Source organism: Alosa pseudoharengus, unplaced genomic scaffold (genome assembly GCF_046254945.1).
Source record: "Alosa pseudoharengus isolate Yale_2024_CS ecotype anadromous, Long Island Sound unplaced genomic scaffold, YU_APseudo_1.1 YU_APseudo_1.1_scf_14, whole genome shotgun sequence".
Lineage (NCBI taxonomy): Eukaryota > Metazoa > Chordata > Actinopteri > Clupeiformes > Clupeidae > Alosa > Alosa pseudoharengus.
In genome coordinates this window covers 18,156,384-18,169,984 of record NW_027468609.1, presented here as the reverse complement: position 1 = coordinate 18,169,984, position 13,601 = coordinate 18,156,384, and the positions used below count along the sequence as shown (strand labels likewise).

Genomic DNA, 13,601 nt, shown 5'->3' with positions numbered 1-13,601 from the left:
CAGAACTAGAGAAATAGATACTCAATAAAGTATCTATCTAACTCACACATCAGGGCACAGAGGGGTTTCTAGTGTGTATTTGTATGTCTGTATTTGTGTGTCTATTTGTGTGTGTGTGTGTGTGTGTGCGCATGCATGTGTGTACGTGTGTGCATGCTTGTGTGTGTGTGTACATGAGAAAGAGAGAGAGAAAGAAAGAAAGAGAGAGAGGATGTGTATGTGTGTGTCTATTTGTGTGTGTGCGTGTGCGCGTGGTGTGCGTTTATGCGCGTGTGTGTGTGTGTGTGAGTGTGATTGCAGAGGAGGATGACGGTAGCAGAGATGGTTAAATCAAGGATCTTTGACGGCAGGATGTGCAGGTGGATGAGTAATGCACAGGAAGTGACCACACAGGAAGTGACCACACAGCCCTGGTTATACGGCCGATAGCTGCCTCACTGCTCCTGTGACCATCAGGAGGACCCAGAGGACTGTGTACTGAGAAAACCCCTCATGAAACAACATACTACTGAATCACAGCAACAGACAAGCGGACCAGACTCTCACACACCTCACCTTGTGTACTGTCATTACACTGGGAAGTGTGTGTGTGTGTTTGTGTGTGTGTGTGTACGTGTGTGTGACAAGTGGACCAGACTCACACACCTCAGCTTGTTACACTATAATATGTGTGTGTGTGTGTGTGTGTGTGTGTGTGTGTGTGGGTCTATGATTACACTGGGATGATATCTTACAGAAGATGATCTGATCCTTTATTTATTTATTTTTTTTTTTGTATTTGTTACCATCTTTATTTGTATTGGAGCATTTCTATATTATTTTATCTGTAGGCAAAATGTCTAGCCCAGTCCACGTTTTTTGTTCTACTTGATTATATGTTTTCGACACTGGGAGACATGACTCCTGAGTTGACAGATTACTGGAATACTGGAGAGAGTATTTATGAATGACCTCTCCTGCTCGTAGCGCATGAGGTATTAGATGACACGCACTGCAGAGGGGCAAGCTGACTGGAGTCCCCGAAACTCCTGACTGCGTGTGTCTCTCTCTGGCTGATAGCTATCTCGCCCCGTCTCGCTTAGTCCTAGATTGCTTCTGATGACATGGCCTTGAATTTCTTGAATTTCCCCTTGGGGATCAATAAAGTATCTTATCTATCTATCTATCCTTCTGAATAGTGATCCATGGACAGCAGAGCAGACAGAGAACATGAAAGAGTATGCACAGAGAATATCCAAAGAACACACAGAGAATATCCAAAGAACATCCAGAGAACATCCAGAGAATGCACACAGAACATCCAGAGAAGGAACAGGGTGGGAGATTGTGACCTGTCCCTTGTAGCATGTCTGTATGTTCTACTCATAACTTGAGTTCTACTCTTAACTTAGAGGTCCATTTGGGAGAGTAATGACTGATCTCTCTAAGTACACACGCTATAGCTCTGCATATAATCCAATCAATCCAGTACTAATGTTAAACAGGTTATTACAAGACTTAAAAAACAACCCCCAATCTAACCCTTATATGATGCAAACAAATTTAATTCTCAAAAATCTTTTATTTTGAATGCAAAGCAATACAAAAGATATAGTCTGACACACATTCTAAAAACAGTGATTGCAGTTATGCAAGATATACGTTCTATGGAGTGTTTTAACCCTTAAAGGTGTGGGCTTTTGAACATTCTAACATAAGATTCTGTTCCCCAACAATTCAAAGTTCTAAAATCTTTAGAACGTTCATTTTCCAACATTCCCGTCACACCGGAAATCACAGAGCCTAAGTTTGCTTTAACAAATCATGATAGATGACTGTCCAGGATGCTAATTGTTCACAAAATAAATAAGAATCACGTCATTAATACAATTAATAAATAATTAAATTAATAAATAAATAAAGACATAAATAAATACTCAAATAAATAATAATCAAGAAACTCTATATGATTAATGAGTACATAATACAACTTCAGTGGCATCATGAATACAAATAAATAAGGTTCCCGTCATTCACAGAAATTCAATTTGAACTTCAACTTAACTTGTTGACAGGCATACAAATTGTATTTACTAAGACAAATCTTCCCAAATATAAGTTTGGAAATCCATACTGGGTGAGTTTAGGGATCCTGTTTTCAAGCCTACAACTCTACTCAGGTTTAAAAAGAAACACCCAGACAAAAGGCTGTACATTGTACATACTGTCTGGGTGTTTGGTATGTAGTGGAAGAACTGGCCCCTTTACAGGACCATGAACGATGTCAGGCGGTTGGGGGCGTCCTGACTCTGGCACATGTCCACTGGCTGCCTGTTACGGTTGGATGTGCTGATGAAGTAGCCTTCATACTTCGCAGACTCGAAGCTGGTCTGACTTTGTCCTGAGACCGTCTTGTAGAACAGGAATCGATTCATGTCGCCACTGATGCTCTCCAGGTCCTCTTTCCTCACCATCTAAGTGCAAAAAAGAAAAGTATTTAGAGTCTTTCTCTCAGCGATAAAAACAAGACAGAGTTTCCAATATGTAGAACAGACTTGACACCACACCAAAATACTGACAATGTAATGTCAGTTGTGGTCAGCCACAAGTGATAGCTGGATGTGTGTGCAGTGATAGTTGGAGTTTGAGTGCACTGTACCTCTATGCCCAGAACTGGTTTCCCTGAGGTGAAGTTGCACGAGAGGTAGAGGTTGCGTCCCAACCCCAAGGCAACAGGCCGGCCGTTGCCACGTGGCACCGAGGGTAGGTATGTAGTCAGTTCCAGTTGTACTGCAAGCCGGAGAGGAACAGGTGTTATACACTTTAAATGGTCACTGAACATGCCATCCACTTCACCAGGTTAACGGGAGGCAAGAGCTATGCTGTCATGCTGTCATTTCTGTCTCTTGTCAATAATATTCTGTGTGCATTTCTGTCATAGCTGCTCCTCTGTAAAACGACCTTGGGATTTATAAGAGGAAATCCAATCCAACACTTCTCAAAAGAAAGGGATTTTTCACACTCTATACAAAACAACACTGACACTTACATGCAAACTTATTAAATCACAATTCAAGGCCAGAGCTTCATAGTATATACCATTAAGAAATGGAAAAGTCAATGCATGTCCTGTTTCTCACTCCTTAGTGACTGGTCATGAAGCAGGATGACCAGGATAATTGCAAACATGTTCTTTTAATACAAAACTGAATAGACTGTGTGCATACAGAATTAACAAGATACTCTTGTAATCTTGTTAATCACTAGCAGACACAATAAAAAAAAATACAGACACACACAAAATGAAAGAATTCTGCTTAGTATAACTACTGTGACTTTCATAAGGAGTGTGTGGGATGCCAAACTGTCTGTGAGGTTGGTACCAGTGGAACCGGGTTCCGTGTGATGCGTTCTGCTGAGTACTCACCCCTTTTGTTCATGTTCCCACCCTGGAGGGTGATGGCCTGCAGCTCTCTAGTGATTCCTTCATTTAGAACCAGGAACTTGCTTAGACTGTCGCAGATGTAGCACTTTTGCTCCGGTTGTCCAGTCTTCTCATAGTGATCAGGAGCCTGGCAAGTTCGTTCATGAACCGTTGGTGTCACACACTCTGCAAGATTGATCAAAATGCATCACTAACACTGAAGACAGCTTTAACACTGCATTAACAGATACACTTATATCGGCTTCCTAAGATTAAGGTGCCTGTAAGATCTGAGAATGAGGAGCTGCAATTAAAGTGTGTATATGGCTTACTGCAGTTACTGTCTTTATTAAGGACAGGAGGCTTGTAATGTAATGGCAATAATAATGTAATGGCAAAGGTTTGAGGCGCAAAAAGTCAAATTACCTTCAACGAAATTCTCAAAGAAAATGTTGCACAACTCTTCGTCTGAGAATTCAGTGCTCTGCACCTTCTGGGTTTTCTTTAAACGGTGCAAGGCAATGACGAGATTTACCAACTGACGCATGTTATGTGGCTCATCAGCCACCTCTATGTCGATTCCTAACTGTTGGTCACACACATTGTGCTCACTGGTCTGAAAACAAACACAAACAAAAACTATTTTGTAAGACAAATTAAGTTTACAATTTGTAAAATGTACTTTAATAACTGGCATTAGTTAGAGTACTAGGTATAATAAGCAAATGCGTTCATCATTATTAACATATGCAATGACTCACCTTGACCATTGGATGGCAGTGCATACAAGAATCAATGTCCACACAGTCGGATTGGTAGCTGCAAAGATAGAGTCAGATGTAAAATGTGACGGCAAGATACATAATCCACTGCTGTATTAAGGTGTACATTATGTAGGCTACTGTAAACTGCACGGCCCTTTAGGCCCTTTCTGATATAGCTAGGCTTAACGAAGGCGAACTCAGTAAATGAAGGCGAAGATGAGTTAGGCTCGACATGTCTCAACTTTTAGATCGGTAAGTTTAAAAACGAACTGTCAAATGGTTAATTTATTTTATCTCCTTATATATAGATACATTATAATTTATCTCACCTGTCGAAAGCGTCAGACAAATTGAAACACATGTCAGCCATGATGCTACAATAAAAACAGGAAAAACAAGTGTTATTCAAACAAATGCGAAATGATCTTGTAGCCTATGTTACATGTGTAAAATTTGTCAAATTAAATTTCAGTGGTCATATAGCCTAATCTTACCAGATGAAAGGATAAGGTAATAACTTCTTTGGAGATGTTGATCTGAGTCGCTGCTCTAAATGATATGACCATCACTGGGGAAGACGGGCTTATATATCTTGAGACGGGAAATTCCCAGCGAAGAAAAAACTTAGATTGCAACAAAGTGAGATTCAACCACAGCCTAATGCAATTCGTGAAAAGTTGAGGATGAATGTTGCAGCCAGATGTTTGTGCACTTGACAAATAGGCTTTTATTAATTATCAAACAAACAAAAATATACTGACATTTTGTGAGATACAATGCCTATGCCTTAAATGTTTGGCTGTTCTTTGCTTTTCAGCTGCTGGTGAAAAGCCTATTGAATGGCACTGTGTAGCCTACTGTCAAATTAATCACACTTCAAATGGACAATTAAAGCTTATCCCTTTATCCATTTCAGCAATGAAACAAAGATCTCTCTTTCTGATCTGATTTTGTCCAGAATGTTTAGGCGGCCTATCGGATGCCTTAGGGCTGTGCAATTAATTGATTAATCTTGATGACTTCCAATTCTGAAAACAACATACTCGAAATATAATGATTCTTTTTGAAACATTCAGTTTCATTTGTCTTGAGCTGTCGTGTACATTATCTATGTATTTTTCCCCTGTTTATATTTAAAATTCAATTTAAAAATGTAAAAAGTTTTAAAAATGGATGATTGTTGTTTCAAAATCACAGAGTAATCGTGTTTAGTAGGCTAATCGTGATCTCAATGTTGAACAAAATAATTGTGATAATGAATTTTGCCATAATCGAGCAGCTCTAGAATGCCCACACCACACCATCTACTTTTCACAGCCAAGTGTAAGACCGGTCAATAATTTAATGATGTAATGCTCTAACCATGTGCTTTGATGCAGGGCAGCAATTCAGGAAATTACTGAATAGGTCTGAAAATCATAGAACTTCCGATCCCTACTAGAACCTTTCAGTTGTTGAAGCATGTTTGTCCCTTCTTGTGACGAGTGAAACACAAAGCAACCTGGGATGTTTTAGCCAATTCTGAGGCGACATTTAAAAATGCACTAAAATAAGGATTTGTATCATAGTGTAGGCTAATATACAGTAAGTTGTTATTTGGCCTAACGTCACACTTACACACTTACCTCCCAACTCACACTTGAAAAATCACACACAGAGATCATATACACAAACTAGTTCACATCCCACTACGTCTGCGAGGGAATATGTAAACACAAGGCCAAGCATCCAGATGACGAATGTTTCTGGCCTTCTGGAGTTGCCAGATCCTACCACATCCCGTCAATAATATTCATTATATTTGTGTATTTTGTTGGTTTTGCGTGTGCCATACTATATGCTTAAATCAATATATCAATCAATCAATCAATCAATCAGTCACACAATGTCTCTATCTATCAATCTCTATCTATCTATATATCTATCTATCTATTTATCTGTCTATCTATGTATCTATCTACCTGTGTATCTATCTGTCTGTCTGTCTGTCAATAAGAGCAGTTAATGATGCCCTTAATTATATGAGCCGAAAACAAAGACTTCTGATTAACAGTATTTAAACTATAACTTACCTATAGACTAAAGCTTAGCAACATTTCAAAAGGAGCATTGGGTGTTGTGATGAGGACTCAAAAGGAAAGTATTGTCACAGGGGCTCAAAAGCATTAGAGACCAGCTATGTAAAATTTGAGTCGTAATTAGAATCAGATTTATTTGGCCAGTGTTATCCCTCTAGGTTCCCAGACAATCTAAACAATATACAGTACAACATTTAGACGGTATACGGTGGCATCTGAGACCGAGTTGCTCTGAAACTTAGTTACATCTGAGACCGAATTGAGCTGGATGTGATCCAGACCACTGCAGCCTGGGGCAGTGCTCTGGTCGCAGCCCACCGAAGATGGTAGAAGTATCCCATCTGGAAAAAAACCCACATATGTGAGAATGCTGTTCATAGACTTCAGTTCAGCATTCAACACAATAATACCGCAGCAACTCATCTGCAAATATGACAAACTAGGATTACAGTTTTTCTCAGTCGCTTTGGTGCTTTTCTCACATCACTATTAACATTTGCACAGCAGTTAGTGCAATTCTCAAAACAATTAGTGCAAACTGCAAAACCTATAGGATGACCTGCAAAAGCACGTCACTTGCTCAAAATGGATAGTCCATTTCTCAAAAGCAGGTATTCATGTCAATGAAACTGTCAGTGTCATCAAAATGAGAAGTCTTGACACCATTGTTTATGACAGTTCTCCCAGTGTTTTCCAATTCAAACACAGTAAACACAGCCGGAAGGATAATTGGTGTCCCACTCCCCTCCCTGAAAGATATACACCACCCGCCTCATCCACAAAGCAACCACAATTGTGAGCGATACAAGTCATCCAGCTCACAATTTGTTCAGCCTCCTGCCATCTGGGAAGAAGTACAGGAGGCTCCACTCCCGCACCACCAGACTCAGCAACAGCTTCATCCACCAGGCTGTTAGGATGTTGAACTCTCTTCCCTCAGTCCCCAGGCCATCAAGAAGATGACCCCCCCCCCCCCCCTCCATGACTGTCTTTGCACTATCATGCCACTTGCACACTTCAGGAAACAAAAAAACTGTTACACTGATGCTGCTATGACCGAACTGTCTTTGCACTACCATGCCACTTGCAAACTTAATTTAAATATCTATTTATTGGTGTGATATGTCTTAATGTTTTAAGCTATGTCTAGTTTTTAATTCTAGTCTAGTTTTTAACTACATGTCTTTGTCTTCACCGTGGGATGGAGGGAAAAGTAATTTCAATTGCATTGTATGTCTGGAACATGTCAAGAATCAACAATAAAGCTGACTTTGACTTTGACTTTGACTAAGGTATGCATAAGTATGATGAGGAAACAGCTGAAATGATCTGCAGTAACCTTGCCATTAATGCTTAATGCACATTTAGTTTCATCCTAAACTGGATTTCTCAATATGTGTGTCAATATGCAGTAGGTGTACCATCAGGAAGTGGCTGCTTTCCTGGAACAAACAGCGTGTGACATCAACAGCTTGTGGCTACACTCAGACCCTAGAGAGTTACTCTCTATCTATAAGGCTGTGGCTATACTATTAGAATACCTATGGGTAGAGAACCATTAGAGAATTGGTAATATTCCATGACATACATATATTCCATTGGTAAAATTCCATGTATAAGTAATACAGAAAATAGTTTGGACTGATATCTGTGCTGTTTGAAGAGATAAGGTGTCGTGTGAGAGAACAGGAAGTGGGTGTGTGGAGGGGAAGATGTGGTGGTATTGGTTAATTGGTGGTGTTAAAAGATTTACACCATCAGAGGATGTGATGCACTCTGTGTCAGTGAAATGCATGGGGTTAGTTTGTAATGCCAATATAGCCACTGTCTAGCTTACACATATTCCGCTCCTTCCTGTATGCCTCTCCATTCACTTGCATAGGAAAATAGCTGCCGATAAGCTCCCCAAAGTGCTTTGCAATATGGCTGCTGAGTGGAGGGACTTGCCTTAAAGGGCTTTAGTAATATGACATCTTCAGGTATCTCGGGGTGGGGTAGGGGTGCATAATGCCATCCATAAACTAATACCAGAATATTGAAAGTCTGTCCTGTCCATAGACAGTAAAAGAAATGGACAAACAGACTCTGTTGTTTTCAGAGGGCACTGATACAAATTGAATTTTTTTTTCAGTTGGCTTCCAATCGTACTGCGCAGACTCGCACTTTGAACTCTGTGACGTTAGCCATCGAACTGAATCTTGTAACTCGTCTGATAGATGGTTCACACAGAATTTTTCTCACACTTTTCTTCGCCTTCAAAGTAATCAAAGTTAAACATTTATTTATGTATTATTATTACTGTAATATCATCCTCACAAGTGATATCAAGTCATGATAATGTTGAAACGACCAGACATGACCATCTTCAAACACAGTCAACGCTAAAACAAAACAAAAAATGTATAGCCTAATCTTCTTTCCACTTTTCCAAATAGCTTCTACTGTCAATCCATCTAAAACCTCTGAAAGGATTAACGTTAGTGCCATTTTCTTTTTATTAGTGCCATTTTTTTTAATTAGGTTTACTTGCCTCTACGTAATGCTTTACCTTAACATACCATGGTCTTGTAGGCTACATAGCTTTGTTCATGATATGATTCATGAGGATATATGTTATATGAAGTTATGGGATTTCAAAAACAATCCTAAATTAATGGGCTTCTATGGGGGTTAGCGAAGAGATGGGTACACCAGCTCAATTGGTGTTTCAGCTTCCGGGAATTCGCCTGCCCCCTTGGTCCTGTCCCCTCAGATGCTCCCCTTCAGCGAAGTATCCAATATCTCATAACATTTTCCCATAATCCTACACAGGCAATAGTAAGCAGTTAGACACATTTGTATTCAAATATTTAGTTATATTGCACACAGTTGACTGGATATTCAACTATCGGGGCCAAGTGTGTTCACCCCTAGACATGAGATAGCTGCATCTGATTCCATGGAGTTGCCAGCTGGATCAGACAGGAAGCAGGCGGATCTATCTGGCAACAGTGCGATGACGGTGCACGACAAGGGCTGGGTCCACATCTGATCCATATCACACCTGAGCCAGACTTACCTGACTCCATACCCCACCTGAGCAAGACTTACCTGCTTTAATTAACAAGGGCTGGGTCCACATCTGATCCATACCACACCTGAGCCAGACCTACCTGACTCCAAACCCCACCTGAGCAAGACTTAACTGCTTCGATTAACAAGGGTGTGTGTCAAGTAATGCGGCACGTCACAAATGCTTTATACAAATGTGAGTTCCGTGTGACACCGGACTTTTTCTCATCATTCTACACACAATGCTCCAATCAGGTGTTTGGAGTGTTTTGTAAATTGATAAAAGACTGAAATATTCCATTTACATAGCTACAGTAGGTATTCAGACCCTTTGTAATGACGCTTGCAATTGAGCTCTGGGGCATCCTACTTCTATCAATGGTCTATGCCTCTGCAACTTGATTGGAGTCCACCTGGGCCTAAAAGAATTCATTGGATATTATTAGGAGGCACACATCGGTCTATGTAAGGTCTCAGAGTTGATGGTGTATGTCAGAGTGAAAACCAAGCCACAAGGTCGAGAGAATAGGACCTGTGAGACAGGATTTATCTCAAGACACAGATTTGGGGAAGGATACAAGAACATTTCTGCAGCATTGAAAGTGCCCAAGAGCACGGTAGCCTCAATCATTCGCAAATGGAAAAGATTTGGAACAACCATGAGCAATATACAATATATATGAGCAAAGAAGTATAGTGCTTAAGCAAGAGGGAGGAAGTGAAACACATTGTCACTTGTGTGTGAGCTCAGCATGTCCATGTTATTACCTGTTAATGGTTCACTTCAGACAGTATATGTATAGAATAGATAGTGTGTGTGGGTTTATGTTTGTGTGTGAGTGTAGGTGCATCTTGAGCAGGTGTTTCTTGAGGGAGGGGGATGGGAAACAACTGGCACTAACTTAACCATAGTGCTATAGTGCAGTGGTATCTGTTGTAACTTGTCATCTCTTTTAACAACTCACTTGCAGAATGGCACAGGATATAAACAATTAGCAGCAGCTTACAATATGCCCTGTCAACAAACAGCTCTCACAAGTCCTGAAATTCCGGTGACTTTTCATAAGGTGTGGTCCGTGAGCTCAGAGGAAACGGTCGTAGATGGAATTTCACCCTGAGGAAGTCAAAACAGGATGTGATGCGATAAGGGTTGAACAAAACAATGGACTACACACTAGTGTGCAAGAGTGTAACATTACAGTGTTAGTCTCTTCTACTTTAGTCTCCTCGGGAAGAAGAGACACTGGTGAGTCTTCTTGATCAGGGTAGAGGTGTTGAGAGTCCAAGAGAGGTGGCTTCGGGGGCTCAAGCCCCCAATCTTTTTTCAAAAACCCTGAATCTTATTTTTTTTTTATGTTTTCAATTTCCAACTATTCTAATTTCTAATTTAACTTCCCCTCAGTTTCTCTTAATGTTACAAAATGTACTATTACTGAGCAAATATCCCTTATTTTCAAAGCCCAATACTGACAGATAGGCTAATCTGATTTCCCACGCGATGAGTTTAGGCAATGCCAGAGCCGTGTTGAGATGAGGTTTATGTCATTAACCAGTACTGGCAGGAAAGTTCAGAGCAGCGCAGTCAGTTTAAACATGAGTTACATAGAGTGGCCATGAGACGCGAGGGAACATTGATGTGTTCTCCATTTTTAATTTGAGAAACGTAATCAATTGCGGACGTACACAGACAGCTACAGACTCAGAGCGCATAGTAGGCTAGGCCTATTTCACTTTCTAGAGTGCGCATTCATTACGTGAAAGATGCTTCATACCAAAACAACGATCAAACCTCAAATGTATCATGACTATGCCTATAGACCCTTCTTGAAAGACCTAAAACTATCATTTTACACAGTGTAGTGCCAGTCAGATACCTTGAGTCTCACATTTTTTAAGTCTCAATGTGTCCATTAGTTTACACAGAATTCACTAGAAGTCATTATTTAAGGGGTTATTTTTCAAATTTTTCTACAGGGGGGGGTGGGGGGGCCATGCCCCCGGAACCTCCTAGCCTTCTTGTGTGTGACACTGGGCTTAGCCCCCAATGTTTCAAATGTCTGGCTCCACCCCTGCTGGACCTCCTCCCTGTAGGCCGTATCATCGTTGTTGCTGATGAGACCAATCACCGTAGTGTTGTCTGCAAACTTGACAATGGTGTTAGAGCCATGTACAGGTTTGCAGTTGTAGATGAAGAGGGAGTAAAGGAGATGGCTCAATACTGAAAACAATGTTAAAACCAAAATGGCGGTGCGAACGCATCGCGATGATCTGTCCCAGATTTTGAGAATTAGTAGTAATATGCTTGTTTATCTTCGGTAAAAAAACAGTTTAGCATACAGATCGTACAACCGACATTGGACACTTTGGACACTGCTGCATCAAATCTTTGAAAAAAAATCAGACCTGGGTCTGATTCAGGACCACATATGGAAGTGGTCTAAATCTGATCTGATCTGATTTCTGGGCAAGATTTAAGTGACTATTGACCAGCACTATTGAAGTTTCACTTCTGCTTTTGACCACCCTCGGGTGACTGAAGATTTTCCTACCAACGCAAACTCCAATGTGTCCAACAACACAGAGGAAAACACACACATTTAGACTGTGTGTACGAAATGGAAAAAAAAACATGCTGCCTTTTAAGATACAGCGGGGGAAATAAGTATTGAATGCGTCAACATTTTTTTCAGTAAGTATACTTCCAGTGAGGCTATTTGCATGAAATATTCACCAGACATTAGTATTAACTCAGGTAATCCACCCATTAAGTAATTTGTACCATTCGCGGATTGTCTGCTGCAACAATTAGCTTCCACTGAAATCAGTGGAAATGGCTACGCCAGACGTGATGGCAGCACATACGTTCGAGAAAAATACACCAGTGTTGTAAAACTATTACGACGCTCCGCAAACATAGTGCTTTACTTGCGAACCCGGTGTAGCCCGGGCCTGAGGCTGCACTGTGACTACTGAATTACACACCACAACTTTGAAGCTATTGACTGTATTGAACTTCACACAACCGCTCTTAAAGGAGAATTCCGGTGTGATTTTGACCTAAAGTGTTTTGAAACATGATACCGAGTGTGAACGTATGTCTCATAGCCCATCTCGGCTTGTCCCCTGCACTCCGAAATCTGGCGCTAGTTAGCCGATGCTACCAACAAGGCGGTCAATGGTTGTGCCTCGGCATCGGCATAGCCATGCAAATAAATCACTGTTTTACACCATTTACGAGGCTCAATGTATCTCCACACTTCATTGGTAGACTTCCAAGGGCCCTGAGATTTAAAACGAGACATTGAGAACTTTGAAAAAGCACTGGTAGTTTACTTACAAGACGATTTATACAGACAGTATCTTCTCGAAGTTTAGCGTTTGCAGCCATCTTGAATTTAGTCACGATAAGTCTAGCGACAAGTAAGAATGAACAGGTATGATAAGGGATCAGATTCCAAAAATAATTCTGTGGAAATGCATGGATTACAGTTTCTTCCAGTAGCAGCAACTGGAATTATTTTTGGAATCTGATCCCTTATCATACCTGTTCATTCTTACTCGTCGCTCGACTTATCGTGACTAAATTCAAGATGGCTGCAAACGCTAAACTTCGAGAAGATACTGTCTGTATATATCGTCTTGTAAGTAAACTACCAGTGCTTTTTCAAAGTTCTCAATGTCTCGTTTTAAATGTCAGGGCCCTTGGAAGTCTGCCAATGAAGTGTGGAGATACATTGAGCCTCGTAAATGGTGTAAAACAGTGATTTATTTGCATGGCTATGCCGATGCCGAGGCACAACCATTGACCGCCTTGTTGGTAGCATCGGCTAACTAGCGCCAGATTTCGGAGTGCAGGGGACAAGCCGAGATGGGCTATGAGACATACGTTCACACTCGGTATCATGTTTCAAAACACTTTAGGTCAAAATCACACCGGAATTCTCCTTTAATGCTGATTCAGACTGGGTGTGTGGCGTGAGTGTGACAGCTGCGTGACAGGTCCGTTTTTATTTTGGCTCCCATGTTAACAGGTTAGACCTTGCACACCGCCTGCGTGATACGCATGTCTCAGGAGCAGCTCGAGTCGCGCCGAAAATGTGCGCATGCTAGAAATAGGACCGATGCCTATTTTTCAGGCGACACGCATTCAAAACAGAAAGTGAAGAGATGCGTGACACGCATTCAAAACAGAAAGTGAAGAGATGCTTTAAAGCTGCAGTTGGCAAGTCTGACAGATTGAGGGGACTTAGCCAACATTTTTAATGTTTACAACTCTCATGCCCCTCCCCCACTACCATCGAACAC

The 13,601-nt window shown here is 40.9% G+C and overlaps 1 protein-coding gene across 1 annotated transcript; it reads right to left on the bottom strand.

Annotated features, from left to right (window-relative positions):
* Window positions 1-1,541: 1,541 nt before the first annotated feature.
* Window positions 1,542-4,741, bottom strand: LOC143122977 (interleukin-1 beta-like). The gene is made up of 7 exons (XM_076284026.1): window positions 4,662-4,741; window positions 4,497-4,541; window positions 4,165-4,222; window positions 3,830-4,019; window positions 3,407-3,589; window positions 2,639-2,769; window positions 1,542-2,453 (listed from the first exon to the last, which is right to left on the bottom strand). Exons 2-7 carry the CDS (start codon window positions 4,535-4,537, stop codon window positions 2,244-2,246), a joined length of 813 nt encoding a protein of 270 aa, XP_076140141.1. The 5' UTR covers window positions 4,538-4,541; window positions 4,662-4,741; the 3' UTR covers window positions 1,542-2,243.
* Window positions 4,742-13,601: the final 8,860 nt, after the last annotated feature.

What these genes read in the sequence shown, in the direction of transcription:
- LOC143122977 (XM_076284026.1), bottom strand. Translation starts at nt 4,537, where the DNA reads ATGGCTGACATGTGTTTCAATTTGTCTGACGCTTTCGACAG. An exon ending in TTGTCTGACGCTTTCGACAG is followed by an intron (nt 4,223 to 4,496) that starts GTGAGATAAATT and finishes CTATCTTTGCAG; the next exon opens with CTACCAATCCGACTGTGTGG. An exon ending in AACCAGTTCTGGGCATAGAG is followed by an intron (nt 2,454 to 2,638) that starts GTACAGTGCACT and finishes TTTTGCACTTAG; the next exon opens with ATGGTGAGGAAAGAGGACCT.